At 47.0% G+C, this 20776-nt stretch overlaps 9 protein-coding genes across 9 annotated transcripts; 5 read left to right on the top strand and 4 right to left on the bottom strand.

The window, feature by feature from the left end:
- Window positions 1-1052: 1052 nt before the first annotated feature.
- On the top strand, window positions 1053-2789 carry N7529_003776 (transient receptor potential ion channel family protein; the record flags this gene model as incomplete). Its single annotated transcript, XM_057239303.1, has 2 exons — window positions 1053-1419; window positions 1480-2789. The coding sequence occupies 2 exons, from the start codon at window positions 1053-1055 to the stop codon at window positions 2787-2789; spliced, it is 1677 nt and encodes a 558-aa protein (XP_057098598.1).
- An 11-nt stretch (window positions 2790-2800) lies between these two features.
- Window positions 2801-3346, top strand: N7529_003777 (uncharacterized protein; the record flags this gene model as incomplete). Its single annotated transcript, XM_057239304.1, has 1 exon — window positions 2801-3346. The coding sequence occupies one exon, from the start codon at window positions 2801-2803 to the stop codon at window positions 3344-3346; it is 546 nt and encodes a 181-aa protein (XP_057098599.1).
- An 824-nt stretch (window positions 3347-4170) lies between these two features.
- Window positions 4171-4999, bottom strand: N7529_003778 (putative U1 snRNP complex component Yhc1; the record flags this gene model as incomplete). Its single annotated transcript, XM_057239305.1, has 4 exons — window positions 4171-4466; window positions 4563-4634; window positions 4689-4814; window positions 4885-4999. Coding segments are annotated over 4 exons (609 nt in total), but the record flags the coding sequence as incomplete, so codon positions are not given.
- A 1423-nt stretch (window positions 5000-6422) lies between these two features.
- Window positions 6423-7382, bottom strand: N7529_003779 (uncharacterized protein; the record flags this gene model as incomplete). The annotated part of the gene is made up of 1 exon (XM_057239306.1): window positions 6423-7382. One exon carries the CDS (start codon window positions 7380-7382, stop codon window positions 6423-6425), a length of 960 nt encoding a protein of 319 aa, XP_057098601.1.
- An 803-nt stretch (window positions 7383-8185) lies between these two features.
- N7529_003780 (NAD(P)/FAD-dependent oxidoreductase) lies at window positions 8186-9496 on the bottom strand (the record flags this gene model as incomplete). The annotated part of the gene is made up of 1 exon (XM_057239307.1): window positions 8186-9496. The coding sequence occupies one exon, from the start codon at window positions 9494-9496 to the stop codon at window positions 8186-8188; it is 1311 nt and encodes a 436-aa protein (XP_057098602.1).
- A 544-nt stretch (window positions 9497-10040) lies between these two features.
- N7529_003781 (uncharacterized protein) lies at window positions 10041-10284 on the top strand (the record flags this gene model as incomplete). The annotated part of the gene is made up of 2 exons (XM_057239308.1): window positions 10041-10059; window positions 10121-10284. The coding sequence occupies 2 exons, from the start codon at window positions 10041-10043 to the stop codon at window positions 10282-10284; spliced, it is 183 nt and encodes a 60-aa protein (XP_057098603.1).
- Window positions 10285-12671: 2387 nt separating this feature from the next.
- N7529_003782 (uncharacterized protein) lies at window positions 12672-13129 on the top strand (the record flags this gene model as incomplete). Its single annotated transcript, XM_057239309.1, has 2 exons — window positions 12672-12838; window positions 12928-13129. 2 exons carry the CDS (start codon window positions 12672-12674, stop codon window positions 13127-13129), a joined length of 369 nt encoding a protein of 122 aa, XP_057098604.1.
- A 2524-nt stretch (window positions 13130-15653) lies between these two features.
- On the top strand, window positions 15654-16142 carry N7529_003783 (DUF3602 domain-containing protein; the record flags this gene model as incomplete). Its single annotated transcript, XM_057239310.1, has 1 exon — window positions 15654-16142. One exon carries the CDS (start codon window positions 15654-15656, stop codon window positions 16140-16142), a length of 489 nt encoding a protein of 162 aa, XP_057098605.1.
- Window positions 16143-18248: 2106 nt separating this feature from the next.
- On the bottom strand, window positions 18249-20659 carry N7529_003784 (Glycosyl transferase family 28 C-terminal; the record flags this gene model as incomplete). Its single annotated transcript, XM_057239311.1, has 6 exons — window positions 18249-18311; window positions 18366-18680; window positions 18731-19653; window positions 20117-20124; window positions 20172-20310; window positions 20365-20659. The coding sequence occupies 6 exons, from the start codon at window positions 20657-20659 to the stop codon at window positions 18249-18251; spliced, it is 1743 nt and encodes a 580-aa protein (XP_057098606.1).
- Window positions 20660-20776: the final 117 nt, after the last annotated feature.

Genomic DNA, 20776 nt, shown 5'->3' on the forward strand with positions numbered 1-20776 from the left:
TTGGTTCACTCTCAATAATAAAGGGACCCGCTCAATCCCGCCACGCCCGCTTCCGGTGCCTAGAACTAGGACGCGTATGCAGAAAAACGAGGATATAAAGTCGAAAAGGGCAGAGATATAAAGAATCATCTACTTTAGGTATTTGTGTATAACTATATGTAGTTATACACTTGATATAGTGGATGACCATGGAGTTACAGTGGAATTAATTATGTGACCCATATAACATGCAATGGATGGCGTACTGGGGACCCATGGTATCAAAGCGCCTGGACAACCAATCACAACTGTGCATATATGTTTGAGTTTGTTAATATACGGTAATGACTTGTAATAAAATCGTAATAATCACCATGTATGTATGCATGGTACCTCAGTATTTTGACAGCCACCATTCCAGCGTTAACCCGTGGACTGCTCCTTCCTGGACTTCCATTCCAGACCCTTGTGTCCCTTTCGTCTTTCTTACACTCGCTCATTGCCTCTCTCATTTTCCTTTTCCTTTCTTCTTGGTTATTCCAAGGGCGTCGGGTAACTTTAACTATTTCCCCTATTGAATGCCTTTAACTCCTTAAACTCCTTTTTCGGCAATACTGCGTATCGCCCGTCCACTCGCTCTCTCAATATTTCGCTTTTTTGGCTTAGGCCTCGAGTTCTATACCCTTTCAACTCTCATTCAGGCTTCGACCTATCGACTTTCCTTCATATCCAAAAATATTTTCACACGCATACCCCCTTTGCGACAACTCACCGGCTCCGCTCATATTCAATGTCCCAGTGACAGACGTGAACCACAACTTTGGCTCCCGCAACAACCTGCGACAAACAAACAACACCGTGACAGTCTCAGGAGACATCAGGCAATACTTCGGCCCCACGGCGATCAAAGAATATTCGGCCGCATAGACACTTCCGCATCCGGCGGCTGGCAACGTGGTACTCTGGAGTGCCGCTGACAGAATCGCCCTCAGTCCTCGTACCCTCGTCGATCTACCACTGGAGCTTTCTCCAGTGTCTCGCAAAATTCCCTTCTATATTAACCATACACCAAAATGAGGTTGATATCGCTTCTCACCTGCTTCGTCGCCTTTCTGGCGCCGCTCGCCTCCGCTCTTAACCTCCTTGAATCCAATGCGCTCAGTGTGTGCATGGAAAGTAGTAACTTCACGGCAACATATTTCAACGTTGTCTTCTACCCAAGCAACAACTCTCTCGTGATCGGATTCGATGGCGTCTCATACATCACGGGTAAGGTCGTTGCGGAGATGACTCTTACCGCGTATGGCTACGAGGCTTATTCTAAAACCCTGAACCCCTGTGAAATCGAGGGCTTTGGCATGTGTCCAATGGCCGCCGGACCCATGGATTTGGGTCCTCTCTCTCTTGACCTGCCAGCTGACACCGCTAGCAATATCCCGGGTGAGTGAGGTTCTTGTAGGAAATGCGCATCGTGGTCTGCTAATACGATCTAAAATCTAGGCATTGCCTTTTCGGTTCCTGATCTTGATGCAAATGTGCGGATCGTCATCAAAACCGCCGACACCAAAGAGAAGATTGCTTGCGTTGAGGCCTCGCTTTCCAATGGTAAAACTGTGTACCAGGTTGGAGTTTCGTGGACAACCGCTATCATCTCAGGTCTGGGTCTAGCTGCATCAGCAATTACCTCCGGACTTGGCCATTCTAATACAGCAGCTCACGTTGCGGCTAATGCGCTCTCTCTCTTCGGATTTATGCAATCGCAAGCGATTATCGGGATGACCTCTGTTCACATGCCCCCGATTGTGCAGTCGTGGACTCAGAACTTCCAGTGGAGCATGGGTATCATCCGTGTTGGCTTTATTCAAACTATTGCTACCTGGTATCAGCGGGCGACCGGCGGAACCCCGTCCACTGTCCTGTCACAACTTGGTGATACTTCCGTGGAGGTTCTCAAGCGCCGCAAACGTGATCTGTCTGACTCTGCAATGGGCCTTGTGAAGAGATCCGCTGAAGGCATGATCAAGCGCGCAACTGGTATGGTCAAGAGAGCCGACTCGAACCAGAAACTTCTTGTCATTCGAGGAATTGATCGTGTTGGATTCCGTGCCAACATCGAGGAAACCAACATTTTCCTTACTGGGTTGATTTTCTTCGCAGCCTTCACTGTTATTGTCGTCCTCATTGTTGCGGCCTTCAAAGGAATTACCGAGATGCTTGTCAAGCATGGTAAAATGAAGAGCGACCGCTTCCAGGACTTCCGCAACGGATGGAGGGTCGTTCTTCGGGGTATTCTGTTCCGATTGACTCTCATCGGCTTCCCTCAGATGTGTGTGCTTTGCTTGTGGGAGTTCACTCAGCGCGACTCTGCAGCTGAGGTTGTTCTCGCGGTGGTTATGATTCTCTCCATGCTTCTCTCGCTTGGATGGGCCTCGCAGAAGGTCATTCGATTGGCAAAGCGTTCCGTCACTATGCACAAGAACCCGGCCTACATACTGTACTCTGATCCGTCTTGTCTCAACAAGTGGGGATTCTTGTATGTGCAGTACCGTGCGACAGCATATTACTTCGTTGTCCCATTCCTCATCTACACTCTGATCAAGGGTATGTTCATCGGTCTGAGTCAGCCTGCGCCAATCGTCCAGACAGTGGCCCTGTTGATCCTTGAACTCGCGATGCTGGTTGGAGTCTGCGTTCTTCGCCCATGGATGGACAAGAAGACCAACATCTTCAATATCTCCATCGCCGTGGTCAACTTCCTCAATTCCGTTTTCCTGCTGGTTTTCTCGGATGTGTTCAACCCCCTCCAATGATGATCGGCATCATGGGTGTAATTTTCTTTGTTTACAATGCTATCTTCGCGCTGGTTCTCCTGATCCTCGTTCTGGTCGCTTCGATCTATGCTATTGTATCAAAAAACCCTGATACTCGGTACCAGCCTATGCGCGATGATCGTGGCTCTTTCATCAAGTCCCAAACCCAACTTACCACCGAATTGGATGCCCTAGGTGCCACGGCGCGTGGCGATATCAAGTCTGGGTCATATCACAACAACCCCTTCGATGATGATACCGCTTCAATCTCCAGCGGTCAAGGTGCCACTGTTGGTCATCGAATGGAGTCGGGCCACCAACAGCACTCCGTAACCCAAGCTCCTCGATCACCCGTTGATCCATCTGTGCCGTTATTCCCAAGTAATGCCTCGGGCCATCACGGTGCTCCACCTGGATACGACCAGTACGGCCGGTCTCCTTCACCCGCCCCACGGAGCTTTGATAATGCCCCAGTGGGCCAATCTGCTTTGTCGGCAAATTACCGAGCCCAAAATAATGCCAGTCCGTGGCAACGAGGCGCTGGCTATGACCACTAAAAGAGGCCAGTGGTCTCCTATTGTGTTGCTTCTGAGATGAAGATATATGATTCTTTTTTTTTTAGCGCGGGATATCGATGGTCTATGATCTTTTTCCAATCGCCGTTCCTCTTGGTTCAATTTTTTTTCTTCTATCTGTTTAAATACGCTGCATCTTTCCCGCAGACTTAATCAGATACAATTACTTTCTTAATCCACCACATTCCTAAATGGTGTGATACCTCTTCATCTTCCTGTATCCCTTCCTTTTCTATTTACTCCTTCTTGATCTGTCCCCTTCTTCTCCCCCTGGTCCAGATCACTTCGTGGTCGATGTGTATTTCCCTTGTTTTTACTCCCGCTCGGCGTTATTGATGCATTTTGGATACGGTGATTGGCCGCGGGTCTCTATTATATTTTGCTTGGGGGCTCTGTAGCTGTCGATGAATCTTACCCATCAAGTTTCTCCAGTCTCTACAATTTCTGATTTATTGTCAGAATACTGGTAATTGCTAGTGTCTAAGAATTACAAGGATATTCCCACCAAACATTCTACAAGCTTTCATACTTAATCTATAATGACCAAATGTTCTTCGAAATACAATGGTATACATATATCGTAACGAAGTTCAATTCCATAACCTATCAGCCACGCCTGTCGAATAATCACGACAAAACGCCCAGAGATCATGTAATACGAAGCATAACATGCAAAAGCATTATCAAATAGAAACCGCTATTTTACATCAACAGTAAAGAAAAAGAGAACCACGAAGGAACGCCCATATGCATTGGCGTCGCACATCCGGAGTTAAAAGGTATCAGCAACAAACGGCACACAAAGCTCACCACCGTTGATCCATCCCAGGGGGAGGTCCATTCCCAGGAGGAGGAGGATACCCCTCCAAGCCGCGAGGACCAGTTGGAGTGCTAGGCGATGGGCCGCCAGGCGCCATGCCAGGCTGAGGCATGGGCGGGAATCCCGCGCCAGGCGGAGGAATAGGGAAGTTGGGGAAGCCTCCTGGAGGAGGGATCATGCCTTGGGGCATGTTAGGGAGGGGCGGGGGGAAGCCGCCTGTTGGAGGAGTTCCGGAGGCGTTGGGGAAAGGTGGCGGGAAGGGAAGACCGTGGGCTCCTGGGACTTGAAGCGGATATTGGTTAGCTTAAAAAGGGTCGAGCATGAAACTTCCTTGTCCTTGGAAACGGGGGATAAATGGTGGAGCGGGGTGGGACATACGAGGTAGCATGCCTGGGGCACCGGGGGCACCTGGCGGAGGGATGCCGAATGGGGGCGGCATGCCGGGGCGGCCTGGGCATGTTAGTATTCTGATATTGTGTAATGCGCTGGATAGAGTGGCCATACCGGGGAATCCGCCAAAGGGAGGAGGGAAAGCGCCTGGAGGCATCATGTTAGGGGCCTGTTGGCCCTCGGCGGCGTAGGAGGAGGTAATGGAATCGATGACGGATTGAGCCTTTTCTTGGCCGATTTCTGCAGGGCATCATTAGCATCGGTTGGGTGGTTTATCAGGATACTGTCTATGCGCAGTTTCTGTGCGTACGTTGGTAGTAGTCCACCACGTTCCTCAAGTGGTTTCGACCCGAGTTATGCGCCTTGCGCACACTCATAGAGTCGTGTGTCAGGTAGACATCGCAGTAGTCGCCTGCAAGTTTGAGCTCGAGTTAGCAATATATCAGTGATTATAGAGTCGAGAAACCGTGGTCGATATCGGAGGCTGTATCTCATGTCGCATCGCGCCAGGATTAAGCCCGATATGACACGGCTTGATCTCTCTGCGAGGAAACCTACAAAAGAGTGCACGTCATGTTAGTTTTCAGATCAGAATACATGGGCAGAGGTACTTATATTTAGGCATCTTGCACAAGTAATTGAGTGTCGTCGCGCAAAAGAGGAAAATTCCCTTTCGGGATAGGCGTCGATCAGGGGCGGAGCTTTCCGACCGTCAAAGACTGATTTGATCTGAAATTTCAGTATCGAAGAATGAAGCTTGAAAGCAAGGTCAAAACAAGGTAGAATGGAGAGATATTCGATCAGAATGGCAGCATGTCGTCGGAGCTCAATGGCGAGAGTTGTAAAAGCGGTATAGAATGGCAGAATATCTTATCGCTTGACCCATTTATGGATTCAATTTCTATCAGAATTTATGTTTTATGACTTCTTCAAAGTGAGATTCCGACATAGTGACACTTTGGAGCTATATTATGTTCCATTGGCCTTTCTTTTGTCAAAGACAATCACCACCTGGGCTTCATGCGATACTCCGATCTAGCCGTGAACAACGAGGACATCTTGTACGGTAGTCAAATGTTAGAAATAACAGATATGTAAGTCTGAATCTAGTGGGATTCGAGAGACCCAGGAATCTTTTCAGAGGATTTCTCTAACTTATTCTAGTAAAGCGGCTATAAGGTTAATCTTTGAACGCAACCCAAATTGGCCCTTTCCATGCACGAGATAGAGACATCATAGAGCCAATATGATTGGATTGCCCAGATATAGGATGGTATGATGTTGATTATCACATTATGAAGACACCTGTAGAACAACTGAGTCAACTCAGTTGATGTGTCAGCACTCCTAGATGGATATATATTACTGTGGGAACATTATATACTTGAGAACCAACCCCACGTGCATAGGGGTTTAGTTTATTTTACTTGTGAAATGAACTCAAGACACCGCACGTATAGCTCTGGCACGTTGGCCCAGAGATTACAGCGCGGGCCTCGTGCACTGATGCTTTTGAAGCTTTCTTGACTATCGGGAGGACATGTGGCGGTCGATTCGGATGCTTACAAAAGTGGAGAGATCGGCTCAGATTTCTTCTCTCGGACAACAGTGGATTGGGTTGAAAAGTGGAACTCCATAATGAGGCTCATGTTAAAGTTAGTTGTAAAACGACTTCCATTTTTGATCGCTTTTGGTATTGTCACTGGTGTAGTCTAAGAGGCGTTTGACGACGGCATTGCACTTTGGGAAAGAGACATGTGAGTGTCGATATAAAGTAAAAGAGCCGACCGAAGTCCACGGGATCATATTGAAGACAAGACGCGGGGTATATATTAAAATAAAGATGGTTTAAACAGGCCCAAGCTGTTCATTGCAGGAAGACCAGAAGCTTTGTGGTTTGAGATTTGATTCTCTAGATGAACATGGTCGATCGCTTGGGTTGGGCCTTTGTGGATAACCGCTAGGAGTGACGGCATTTTCCGAACGGTTGCCGCTCCAGTGCATCTCCACGTGAAGTTCGTCTCTGTTCAGCTGTCGAGCGTCATTAACACTCGATGGATTGGTGCGGACAACAACGAGTAGATTATTGAGGACCGTGAACTCCAGTATCAGTTTGATGCTGTAGACGACCGGTTTGTATGTAGTCTGGACGTCAAAATGGTTGGTGTATTCGGTTGTCAAAAGGGATGCGTCGAGCAAAACCGCAAGAGCGTTGACGGCCACGAGGTTTACTAGGACTCGTCGGCCCCGAGAGCCCTTTATGGCCAAGATAGGTCGCAAGGTAGTCATGGCTTCCCAGATATAAAGAGCGCTGAGAATGGTTTCTTGGATGGCGAATCCTGCTAACTGGATGCGCTCGTAGATATTGAATGGCTCATCGAGACTATGAGCCCCGCGATTGATTCCAAGAAAAAGGACGGTGGTGGGGATGTGCAGGGCGCAAAAGTTGAAGACAATCATACATAGCACCCAGCGAGAGTAGCGATCATATGAAGTGACCAGATGGAGTCGTGAATAAAGAACCACGGATTGTCCGGTGACCATGGCGTACCACCCGATGCATATGAGAACACACATGGGAAAGTTGGGAGCGAGTGCAAAGTAACGAAGAAAAGAGGTGACGGTGTGAAGAAGAATACCCAATGTGGAGATCAACATGCTCCAGAAGTAAAGGCCGCGATAGTGTCTGAAAGTGGTGAAAATGGACACTGTGATTTGGAGAACATTCCAACATGCTAGGGAGAAAAGGCCTGCAATGACCATTGCATGAGCCCGGGAGACCTCCACAGGGCCAGTTTCGCCAGCCATTTTGACAGCTGATCCGCTAAACAGATCAGATTATCAGATTGGCGAGATAGGCTGAGCACAATTGATCTTGACGAGTTCATGCGCGACCATCCATAAATTCATGACCTGGCAGCATTGGAAAAACCAACTCCAGGTAGGAGTTTGTCTTCAAACAGACGAAGGGAAAGGAGGTGAATTAAGAAGGTCTTCGTCGTGGCGTGAATTAAGTTTCTTGGCGGACCACAATCGGGCATGGACTCAGATTAAAGTTAAATTCACGTCATGAGTTCCTCCGGGATCCATGGATTTATTCATTTCAATATCAATCTCAAACTTCGCAATTCTTAATATAGGTCTGGCCTCTCGAGGAATTAAATGTTCCAATATTGTAGTCTTTATGGGAGGTTTGCTTAAGCTGAATCCTGATTAACTCAGGGGCAGCGCTAGGACAAATGTATGCTAGGTTTTCTAATGGATTACGACCCAAAGTGGCTATTGATGATCAACAAAATCTTGGCCTCTACTTTGCTTCACTTTTTTCTAAAAAAAAGTTTCACTACACTAGACTTACCCATGGACCTCCATATTGCCTTTGGATACGGGGTTGAACAATTTCCTTCGAAGATTTCGAGGAGTGTTGGTGCCGCTCATATGAAAAAGAGGTCTAGGAGGGGAGAAGAAATACTATAAATTCTGTAGTCGAGGGCTTGCTGAATGATTGCAAAGGTGATTTCCGAGCAAGAGCCATTGTAAACAAACAGATCTCTACGTCAAAATCGGCATCTGGCATGCTCTCTTATACTTCCCTCTCTCCTCGTGCAACTTTATATCTTTCGGTTGTAAATGTCGTTATATTTCCCCAAAGCTTGAAGGGTGAGATTTTCCGTCCCAATGCCCTGGAATCGGGCAGGGCTCAGAGCATTCATTAGAAGCTCGTCTTCGGGGGTAGAAGGACTTCCAATGTCACGAAGAATCTCTCTTGATATCAATTTCGCCGTGCCAGCGGCAGTTGTAACCCAAATTGCAGCGCACATCCATAAATTTGCAACATCAGGCACCCGTCCTGCAAGCGGCAGGTTATCGGGAGTTACCGAGAAAATTCCATTGAATGGCTGCTTGGATAGCCAAGGGTCCGAGTCATCCACACACCCTCGGGAATGGAAATCATGTCCATTCTTCAAATGTGAAGTAGCTTCAGACAGAACTTGATCAAATTCTGCGGGCCAGGTACCGATAGCTGTACCAATTGGATTCAACTGCATCGGAGAATGGTTGTAACTGCCCAGGCCGTCGCGATCGCCATGGTCCCTTGCATAGACGTGGTGATCTGGCCAGCGAACGAACGGATATGCGTTCCCAACACGGGGAGGCCGAGATGGAGTGAATGTGTAAGGGTGTGCAACCGGAACAATAGGGATTGGAAGCTGAGTGATTGGGGCTTTGGCACCGTGGGCAGGGTCTGTCAGCGACGAAGTCCAAATTCCAGTGGCGAGAATAACGGTGCTGCCTTCAAGGTTGATGTGCCCTTCTGCTGTTTGGATCGCTGTCATTTTGGTGGGTTTGCCATCGTTGCGACTTGTTGTGAAACCAGTTACAGTGGCCTCCAGAAAGTCCACGCCTCTAGCTCGAGCTTGATCGAAATAGTACGATGTGATTTTCTGCGCGTTTGCCGTGCCATCTGATGGGAAATGCAACCCAATCTTGACCGAATCTGGGTCGATGAAGTCGGGGGCGAGAGCAGCGGCAGCCTCTGGTGTGATAATCTCAGCAGGTAAGTCAGCAGCTAGTGCCATGTCACGCCGACGACGCAAGGCTTCCACACCAGATGGTGTCGATGAAAGCTCTAACCCACCGACACGGCTGAAGCCACCGGGAATTGAGAGATACTCCAACACAGTATCTTTCGCAAGTTTGGTCAAGACGGATGACTCATTGAGTTGACCAACAAAGCCTGGGGCATGGCCTGTAGACCCAAGTGACTTCTCCAAGCATCGGTCAACAAGTACAACGTGGTGTTCTTTTGTACTGGAAAGATGGAATGCGAGTGCTGCGCCAACTATGCCTCCTCCAACAATGATGATCCTGTGAGAGGAGGGGTTATCATTGAGAGAGTGAATATCTAACGTTGAATTCATTTTGAAAGAAGCTCAATAATATTTTGATCTGACAGGTGCCTACTTCGAACAAACATCCATGGGCAGGTCTACTTTAAGATCAGTGGTGACCGATATCGGCGAGCTGGTCTCCTCTCGTATCCGTCTCCAGCCGATTCTTGGCGCAAGAGTGGAATTTGAATATATTTTGAGATTCGGCCATAATATATTGGCTGGATAAGCAGTATGTGTCTCCAGGAGGCTCTTTGCACTTTGTGATTGGAATGGGTGGAGTTAGTGGGGTTGGCACATTGTAGGTCATCAACTTACGACATCACACGATAGCACATTAGATATATTTTTGGATTTTAATTTCTCGGTTTTTGCTTTGATAGTAATGAGCTAAATCTATTGCTACTTGAAAGGTAGACAATCAAAAGAGAGACATTGCCTGTGTATACACTAAGTTATTTGCTCACCCGCCTAGCTATGTAGAGTATTCATCTACTTCCTTGCCAACACCCAAGTTCTCTGTTCTAAAATTATATCTGCATCGCCTTACGGTCATGTTTAGGAAACCACAATCATGTCTTACACACGAGAGCGTAAGTTTGCAACTGGTGAAAAGCATCATCCTAGCTCACTATTCAACTAGAACTAGTTGAGATAAGCCCGAGTCAGAGGAAGTTACTCTTAGTCAACTTAAGACTTCATCGAATCGGATTGACATGGTTCAAATCGCGAACAGTAAAACTCTGATCTCCTACAGCTGGGCTGGCCGAGAAAATTCCAAAATCATGGTCAAAGGTGTGAATGTCGTTTCCCGTTGAAGATGGGTCACCTTGGATGGCTACCTAGTTATTTGATTAGTCTCAAGCGAGCCGCAGATGCGGACACCTCCATCAAGCCTTTACGACCGACTTCAGCAAAATAAGCTTCTGGAAGATGATGCTGCATTCTATACTGACCTGGACACCGCTTAATATTCTACTCATCCAAGGGAGCCTATGATACAAGCAGTTACAATGCAGGATCCCTTGACTGATGTGAACAACTGGGATATTGCTTACTGCGACGTTACAATGAATCATCTAGAGAGCCTTTGCTGTGGAAGTCAGAAGTACTTTCGCATAATTGTCGAGGTACTTGGGGGAATGGTCTTTTTATGCGAGACAAGAACAAACGAAGAAAGAAGTCGCCTACTCAATCCATTCCAATTTCATATCCAGAAGGTTATTATCGTGCTTTCTTGGAGGAATACACGTCATGACGTCCAAACGTTGCAGGGTCTTAATTCCATCGGCCAATATTACAGTATGAACTGGCCGGTGTGAAATGCTTGGTACGTTGTGAGGCTGATGAATTTTGGCTCGACCGTACGCGGGGTTTCAAGCAAGATGAAAGTAAGCCTGAGAACGAGCCCGACAATAAACTCAAAAGCGAACCCTAGAAAGAGAAGGAGCCTGAGAAGAAGAAGCCCGGGAGGAGAAGATTCCTGAAAACAAACTCGAAAGTTCCTCTTCTGGTGAGAGTCTTTATCTAGAGAAACCCATGGCGGCACTCAATGAAGGACCCTCAACTCCCTCAGAAGCGATCTCAAACTTGGAGCTCGCAAGTGGCGGACAGCACATCCCACAAGAGGCCATTTTCCACCTGAGGTTTCGGTCTGGGTTGAAGCAACTTCGTCCTACTGATGCAAAATTGGCTCGTCTGTGGGTCTCACTAACCAAAAATCACGTTCTGGCCTGTCACGAGAGGGGAAAATTCAAAGGTCCTCCGTGTTACCGCGTGGAGAAAAAGGGTAGAGAAGTGGGAGGAAGATCACCAATCTGAGTTGATTATACTTGCTACGTTGCTCAAACATTTAGTGACTCGCGCTGGACAGGAAGGAAGGTTTGAGATTGAGCGTTGATCAGATTAATTCTGAGAGAATCAAGCGGAGTTACGGATGTTGTGCTACCCCTGGCACTCATACGAAAGTGGGACGAAGAAGTCGACTCTGGCGAAGCTCATGATTTTGCTGTTAAGACTGAAGAAGTTTATATCTGACATGCGGTGGATACCACGCAGAAAGGCAAACAAATCAAGTGTTGCTTTTTTATTTTCAATTCCAAGCTCAAATCCGTGTCATTGCATAGCAAGTTTCAGCTTCCTATAGCTACAAGACTGGCATCGTAACTTAAGGCCATATTCAACTGGCATGTTAATATGTATTTAGCAAACAAATGTGGAAATAGCATTGAGACATCTGTTATTGGCGCCTGGACATAAAATAAAATCGATATTAACCCCACATCCAAGTTGCTTATATTCCTCCCAGACCATCTTCAAACTAGCTAGATCCACCCACAAGAACTGATTCGCGCAAGTGGTCCGACTTGAGGAAATAAGCAATGATCCCATCGTCGACATATTTGTCTTCGAGGAAGCAAGCATTTCGTGCACCGCCCGACGAGCGGATTAATTTCCACATGCCCAGAGAATCTGCCTCAGGGCATATACACGCACTGGGCAGTAGCAAGATTCCACCTTGCCCTTGTTCATCCTGTCAAAGATAGAACTTATACATGGGATGACTGGGCCGAGAATAAAGATTCCGTGGAACTTTATTCGGGATGGAGAGCTGTTTGTTGGCTCTACTATGGTGCCATGGCTTCGAAGATGTTGTTTTTGATGTTAACAAAAGGGGAATTATTACGAGTCTGGTAAATTGGCCGATTCAGTAATACGAGTACGGCCACTCCTCTAAAAGGCCAGAGCCCGTTCCGCGGTCGTCTTCTTGATTTTGATACTGAGGTTGGGACACTAAGATTCTGTGTTCGGAATTGCGTGAGTAGCACTTGGTTCCCCAGCACAGAGGACTAAATTTACAATGGACGTGAGAATACGAGCTTTGGTTTGCATGAGAATTTCCCTATCTAACAAGGATCAGAGTATTACAAAGATGCGCCACAAAGCAATCAATGTGACACGAGCCCCAAATAAGCATTTGACAACTGACTGCCAACCAGTTTCAAAAGTCTTGTTTTTTTGCTCTGTAACCCAACAGCGACAAGCATGTTTCAGACCCAGGAACACAGAAGACGGACATTGAAAACTGACGAGCTCTGAGAGGCATAAATGGCCTTGATGTACAATGTACTCTTCAAACCGCTGTTTACCTGAATAAAGAGAATCAGGGATATTGGCCCAACCAAATAACTTCCAGCCAACCCTAATGATTTACAACATTCCAAAGCTATACAACGCGCTGACCCACATATGTCGAGCCCAGTCAGGATACCAACGCAACGAGCTTAGCCCAACAAATGCGGCCTCAAACGTAACACAGCTGACCATGCCCACAGAATACATTCCGAGCTACTGGGTAACATTGAACTACAGGTATGCTAAAACGCAAAACAAACTCGGATAGTAAGCAACAGAAAATATGGTACAATTACCTAATAAAAATAAGACAGAAACCGTAACAGAGCGAGTGCATTGCTTCCGAACCTGAACCTACGCACAATGTATGTGCCTACAAAATCCGGGAGTGCATCCGGGAGTGCATCCGGGAGTACGTACCCGACCGGAAGTAGGCCTCAGCTTGGGGTAGGCCTGGCAGGACAGGCAGGGAAGATCTTAGTAACAGGGCACGAAACGACCGCCCAAGCCCAACAAAATCCCTCTTGAGACGAACCTTTCTTGCGTAGGGGATAGCGATGATCTTTCTAGTAACAGGGTTCCGGTGGTCGAGACCTGGCGGCGCCGATACTGATGTGTCATGTTTTTGCGCTATTATCTAATAACGGGGAAATCTGGAGTCTAGCGGGGGGTTTGGATTGGGGGAATGGGGTTCTGAGTTTGGTTTGCTAGTGTGTTTTATGCAGGAGTGATGCAATTTGGGAGTGATGATGAGATGGGTCTTGGGAATTATGTGACTTTGTTTGCTCGAGAGTGAACTAGGGAGTAAATGAATATCGATGTATGTGAAATGTGCTAATTGTGACCCCCTCGTTTGGTTTTGGTTTAATCCCGCACTTAGTTAGTTGACTAGTGCTTTGAGCTTATGCACAGTTGCATTTGATATGGGGGGGTAAAATGGGGATTTTTCTGGCTGGGGAAAGAGGGGGCCATAACTTAGCAGGTCTGACTTAGACAGAGTCTCATGTCAGGCGTCAACATTCTGGTCCAATTGGGATCCCGGGATGTCTATTGGCGACGTACCTGGATCCGGGTAACAAGGATCGGTGTCAGTTGCTCACACAGACACGTTGACATGCCCATCCCTGCAACAATCCCCAATGCCAAACCACGTGAGATAGAGCGGAATGGTTCCTCGGCTGTAAATAGTTAGATATGTTGACGTGTAACAAGGATGGCGGGATTCCCGAGGTAAATCGTCACTAGACAAGAAATGAAAAGAAGGGGTAATTGTGCAGGGCAAAGGCAAAGAAGTCATGCCGTTCTATTTCCGGGCACCACATGACTCCGAGCGGTGGCTGACGATGGTCTGGGGAACAGAAAATCTGGGGAAATGGAGGCGCACAAATTCGGCCGTGATTTGCTTACGCCGCCGCTCGGATCGCTTGACCAGTCACGAGTGAGGAAAATTTCTTCAAATTTTTTTTTGGCTCTTTTCGATCCTTTTCTTTTTTTTCCCCCTTCTATTTTTTCATCCATCGTCATCTGTACAATACCTGATCCGTTTCGGGTCTCTCGGCAGGTGGCTCGGTCCTAAGGTGACTCAAGGATGTGGCGTGAACAGCGCAGACTATGCCACAATATGTTGTACAATATTTTGCCCTACACCGGTACTATATTCTCGGCGTTCTGGGCATGCGTGAATTATTTTTGATCTCCAAACCATCAGGTACGGTAGGAACTAGTTTTTGCCCTAAACCAGATCGACGGGGCGCTAAGGAGAAATTATCCCGCAAATTCAGTCATCGTGCTTCGATCAGCGGCCCTGGCTTCTCAATGCAATATTGCACGTTGTACGGAGTGTGGCGCTAGTATTTCATTGAATATCATCTACTCCATACTATATAGGTCTGTACTCCGTAGGCACAACATTCGCCTTCAAGCATGCCCGTCTGTCCATAAGCGCACATTGTGCAATGCCCATTGTAAATTGCAATAAGCAATAAAAAATTATAATAAAATCAAGGTGCCAGAGCACGACAGCCCTGGAAATAGAAAGTGGACACGGGCCGGTAAATGATGCAATTGCTGGAGTAGTAAAATACATATAAAATTTTTTCTACGTATTTTTATTTCCATGTGGTATTCGATATTTTCATCTGACTCATGGACCTCCTAGAGCCCCAACAGGGGTTAGTTACTTGGCATCAGACTATACAAATATTGTGCAATAACTGTTTAGAGTATGAGGAATGGTAACACTCACCTGACGTGACCCGGGAACCTTGGAAGTAATCATAATGCCCATAGCTGACGCGAAATTGTTGCGGTGTGAGCAAAGGGATCATAATTGTTGAGGTGTTATAGAACACATCGACCGGTCATAGCTGTAAAGTATTGATCTGGACACTTGGAGATCATGAAATGAGAGATTTCCTGGGGGTAATGGAAATGCTCATTGGTTGTATAAGCTGTTTCCGTTACGTATTGCCACTGACCATTGGTGCCCACACAGTGGAGCTGGTGGTTTAAAAGTCCCATGACTTCCAAAACTGCCAAGTAGTAGGCGGCAAAGGGGTTAAAGCGGCATGCGTTATTTCATTGTTACCGCCGTCTGGGGGAATTTTCGGCCAATAGGATTTGATCAGCCGGTCATGAGGGCCTTTTGAGGAACTCGCGGGTAGGCGATGGAGCCACGCTGCTTTAAGTGATGACGAAACAGGGGCCTTGTTTTACCCAAAAAGAAAAAAAGATATGAAAGAAAAGAAGAAAAAAATAAAAAATAAAAAAAATACAAGAAAAATCTCTTGCATACCCACCGTGTGACCCATGGACAAAATGACTACAATATTGTACAATAACTATCGTGGCTCTAACTATATAATTCACATGTCCCCGCTGTTGCTATGGGATCCATAGTTCAAAAAAATTTGCACAACTTCGCTTTTCATGGACTTGCTATTAAAGTAACAGCTAGACTGTTTGATACTGATCAATACTCTCGATATTCGATACTTCAATTCTTCAATTCTTCAATTTTTCGACCTGAATCTTTCATACTACCACATTTAATATGCCTTCATCAAATTACCGCGTCGTTGAGCCTCATCCTTCGGTACCCCATGCGGGTCGCCCTGCGGTTTACACTGGCCGTGGAGGATGCGGAAACGTCGTCAGCTTGAAGAACACCAAGATCTCCGATTCGCGCACCGCGACTGGTCCTGCTTCTTTGACTCGCCTCGACTCCCGTGCACCAACAACCTTCATTTCCGGCCGTGGTGGAGCCGGCAACGTCCACAGCAGCAGTGAGCGCGCCATCTTCAGCTTCGACGAAGAGCTCGAGCGTGATCTGCGCCGTGCTGCCCCCGTCTACCACGTCGGCCGAGGCGGTGCCGGAAACACAGCCTTCCGTGACGACTCCAGCAGCTCCAGTCTGAGTCGCAAGTACTCTGCCGCCAGCACGGCCACCAATTCCAGCACTGGTTCCGTCGCTGACCGTGCTCGCGACATGGCCCGCCGTGGTCTCGAGAAGGGCTGGGGCAAGCTCAAGGGTACTGCCTAAGACAGCCCTCTGCTCAAATTCTTTCAACGACATTATGACCCCCTCAAAAAGTTTATTGCCTTTCTCTCGACCACATTCTCTTTTTTAATCAACTACTTCAACGGGAATCCACCGGATGACCCAGACCGAAACATCGAGCCAACCAAAGGTTGGTCTTTTACAAGACCCTCTTGTCACCGCCTGTTTCTTTCTTGTGTCGCCGATACCCCTCAACCGCGCACACGCATTTCATATTGTCTTTGACAACTCTTTACTCAAACATGGGCCGGCGTTCTTTGTTCTTTGTGGTTATTTGTGCTCAAGCCAAGCCACTACTGACACGCCAGGTTCTGGAACCGGGTTATTTCAACATATCTTCCCTGATTGCACCATCGTACAACAATTGTCTGGTTGCATCATATGGAGTCTACTGTTTTTTTTGCTTTTCAACATATTCCCCTATAGCGCCCGAGCTACTACTTACTAGCCGGTATCAATGCATTGCAAGCTTGGGTTTCCCTGGCTGGATTACTTGTCCAAATATTTTCCATTATATTGTATGATTGTATGATTATATGATTGTAGTTGTAAATTCGAAGAAAAAAGAAGTCATAGTAAAGAAACGACAATACTCCGCATCGCTTCTGACCTAAATTGTGACGTCGAAAAGGAAAAATGAGTGTTCTGGTGCTGGAAGAGAAGTTCATGAACATAACGTGGTACGCTCGCGGTTGTAGCCGATAGTAAGCGATGGCAGCCGTCCGTTTGGATTTCTTTGTCATCGGTTGCTCTTCCAACTTATCCCTGTCATTTGATCATTATGCATACTGTAGTCTGGAATGTTCTGCGTTTTGCCTCAACCCTTGATTTGTCGCATTCGTTTTCGTTCAGCCATTGGACTCTAGTTAAAACCTGTATTGAACATTCAACCATCATCATTCCAGCATGAAAGAGAACCAATAAATTGAAAGCTAGCATTACTCCCATGGGTCTTCTTACTGCCTTGTTGGGATTTCCTCTCATCGGGGTTCCTGTTCATGCTCTTATAGAATGCATGCTCGACTAAATTAGGGTTGCGCGCAACAGTGGTACGCAGTCGTGAGAAGCCTGCTGACTTAACACGAGGAATATCATATAGTAAGGAGGCTTGGAATACCGGAAATGAAGTTTCTCTATTCAAGTAATTATTGATGTTTAGACAAGATGTGGGGTACAGAGCCTCCTTGCAAGTGGATCAGATTGAATCACAACCAATACACTGTAGGTATCCTCTATTAGAAGCTCAATGAGCAATAATGGTTGTAATAAACTATTGAGATACACCAGTATGACAGATGCTCGACTTGTCGCTGTCGCTATTGTGGTCGAAGACTTGCGACAGGTTCCACCTTCTTTTAATGCCCTTTCTTTTGATGCCTTAAATCAAACATGACAGCGATTGACCAATGACCATATATTTTACAATAAGCCTATTTGTGTTATATTTCCTGAGTTCGTCGTTCGAACAACACCGAAGGCCACAGCCCCACTTTAACAAGATAAGAAGTTGAAACTGGGAACACACTAGTTGTTCCATGCATATGTGCAAAAGTCCGAGGAATTTGCGGGGAAAATGCTTCTCGAAAGAGCACCGACGATCACTCGAGTGTCCCGAAAGCTTTGATAATCAGGCAAATGATGCTTGGTTTCTCTACATAATTGATTCCAGTCTACGAAAGCAAGATTTTGAGATGTGCTGGATTTAATATGCAGCCGCGTATGTCCACATTGAAAACGTTTGGTCAAGACCATCCCGAAGACGCAGAAGAAGATTGTATTTGCACAGTTAAAGTCAATGCCAATGCCAAGACGACACAAGCTAGAGGGAGGAAAATGGAAACTGGGGTATCAAGAGTCGCGACGCAACTCGGATTGGTTGTGTTGGCCGATCACATGTTGATGAATCAAAATGTGAGATGCACTGCCAATTGCACAATGATCGGTTCGTATTCACAAGATTTTGTTATTGTGTTGTTGAGATGCCTTGCGGAGTCGCATGAGGCAGTGGGCATAACCCGTGGCTTTGGGTGAGCACCGAAAGACAATTGAAGGTCATGAAACGGAAGACTTTCGTCAGAGACGGGTGGTTTATGCAAACCGCTTGTGAATCACCTCGGGGTCCTCGTGCCATTCGTCTGCGCTTACCCACATCTAAAAACACAAAGTTAAATATGATACAATGGCACATAAATAGATGATGCATACCTTTCTAAACGTGCTCAGGCCAGCAAGAATGCTACCTCCAATCCACGTGGTGTACTTTCGCTCAGCAGGCGCAGAGATTCGGATCTTCATATCCTCAACCGCCAACCTTTTAATCTCGCGCATCAATCGATCAGGGAAGTTCTTGCACAATGTTGAGCCTCCAGAGAGCACAATGTTGAGGTATAACGATTTACGCAGGTCAAGATCTGTGCGGGTGATGGCGTCCTGTACGATTTGATGCACACCAGGATACTCGAGTCCGATAAGCTCCGGGTCGAAAAGGATCTCAGGTGCCCGATAACGTTCTTGGCCGATCTGAAGCTCATTAGAATTCAACGTCCCCCAAAAAAGGATGTAGCACTCACCTTGATTTTGTGGCCGTCCGGAAGAGAATAGTCCACCGCTTTCGCATCAGACTTGTGGTAGTTGTTCATCCATTCTTTCTCCTCCCGCTTTGGGTCCAGTGATACGTAGCAGACCTTCTCCTTGATCATGCGCACCACTTCCTTTTCGGCACTTGTGTGCAGTACATGTCCGGCCTTCCGCAGGAGCAATTGCATCTGCTCTGTGACATCACGACCGGCGACATCGATTCTCCGGATGCTGTTTGGGATAGCGAAGCCCTCAAAAACAGGTACCGCATGGGAGACACCGTCTCCGGAGTCTAGAACCACACCGGTAGTACGCCCGGATGCGTAGAGCGACAACACAGCCTGGATAGACATATACAAGGCAGGCACGTTGAAAGCCTCGAACATAAGTTGGGCCGCAATGTCACGGTTTTGACGCGGGTTCAGCGGCGGTTCCGTGAGCAGCACGGGGTGTTCTTCGGGGAGGGTCTTCAGTTCGTTCTCGTAAACGTAGTGCCAAATCGATTCCATATCTTCCCAATTCGTAACAATGCCGTGTTCAAGCGGATATCGGATTTTCAACAGCCCACGCAGTTCTTGTGCGCGGGACCCGATGAACGAGTCTCCTTCTAGACCGCCGGCCATCACCCGTGGGTGCTTGGGCCGGCCGACAAAGGAGGGGAAATAACATGATGGAATTTCCTCTCCGGCAAAGCCTGCTCGGATAGTTCCGCTACCATTGTCGATGACAATTGGCACGTTGTGAAGCGTAGCCTCAGCCATTGCGGGGAGGTGTGGAAGGGGAAGATGTATTTCGGACAAGGAGAAAGGACGGGTGGGCGAGACGGCCTCTCGGCCTGGAAACGTGGAACTCGGGGGATCAACGGGGTGGGTGTTGGATCGAGGGTGTAGGTTGAATATCGGTGGTTCGTCGTTGGCTGTCACTGATTCAGGAGTGGACGCGAAGCCGCAAATCGGGAATTGTCAACAAGGAGCTTGGGCCACTTAGCGGTACAACTACTGACAGACCAACCTACATATACGGACTACAATATTGGTAATTTGATTCCCAATGTACTTCTCTTTTTATTGAAATGTACAGATAAATTCTCATTGTCTACATATGTAGATTACGATCCATCAATCGCCAAAAATTTTGGACCAATCCATCCGATTTACCAGTGTTGCTTTGCTCATACAGTCATAATTCATAGAGGCATGCACTGAGTTCCCAATTAAGGCCTGCGAAAAGAATGCAATCGGTATGCGCAGTTTACCTCAAATGGAGTTTTCAGTCCAAGAACCCCATTTCGTTAGAAAGAGTATCCCCAAGAGTGTAATTCTTAGATCTCATAGAATATACCTGAGCCTTCTGAGATTCTGCTCTGCCAATCGCTTTACCCACGTCCCTGGTTTGCTGTTAGTGAGTCTGGACACACCAAAGAAAATTACTCACTGGACAGAGCTGCTGATCACATAGTTGTCTTCTTCCAGCACATCGGCAAGTTCCTGTTGGTGATTATCGGCAAGATCGGTGTTGGGAACCACAATCAAGGGTACACCTAGGCGAAGGCCCGCCAACACGGTCCCGGTTCCTTTATAAAAATGAGTTAAGCAAAAAGAGAGAGAAAGAGCGCTATGGTTCGTACCGGCATGGCAGATGATCAGGCCACGCTCTTGCTGGCGTTGTTCTCTTTCCACGGTCATCATCATCTCATCTTCTATGCTGGGTTTAAAGTCGAAGCCCCCAAGAGTGACACCATGGTGGGATTGATTGCTGTCCAGAAATCTTTGGTATATTTTATCGCCATCTTTGCCGTACTGAATCAGAAGATGGGTGTAATGACGCTCTGCCAGGATCTCCAGGAAACTTGAAGTAAGCACTTGTTCGATTAGCTTCTCAAAGGAAGCTGTAGCTCCAACAGTCACAAAGCACAGCTTCATCGAGACAGTGTATGGGGCTGCGATGTTTGTATTTTTTGGGTTGCGATTTGCAACGCTTTTAATTGAGCATTCACAAAACGTCCAACGACATAAAAAAAGACACTTCGTTCAGTATGC

Source organism: Penicillium soppii (genome assembly GCF_028829465.1).
Source record: "Penicillium soppii strain IBT 18220 chromosome Unknown utg000004l, whole genome shotgun sequence".
In the NCBI taxonomy this organism is placed as follows: Eukaryota; Fungi; Ascomycota; class Eurotiomycetes; order Eurotiales; family Aspergillaceae; genus Penicillium; species Penicillium soppii.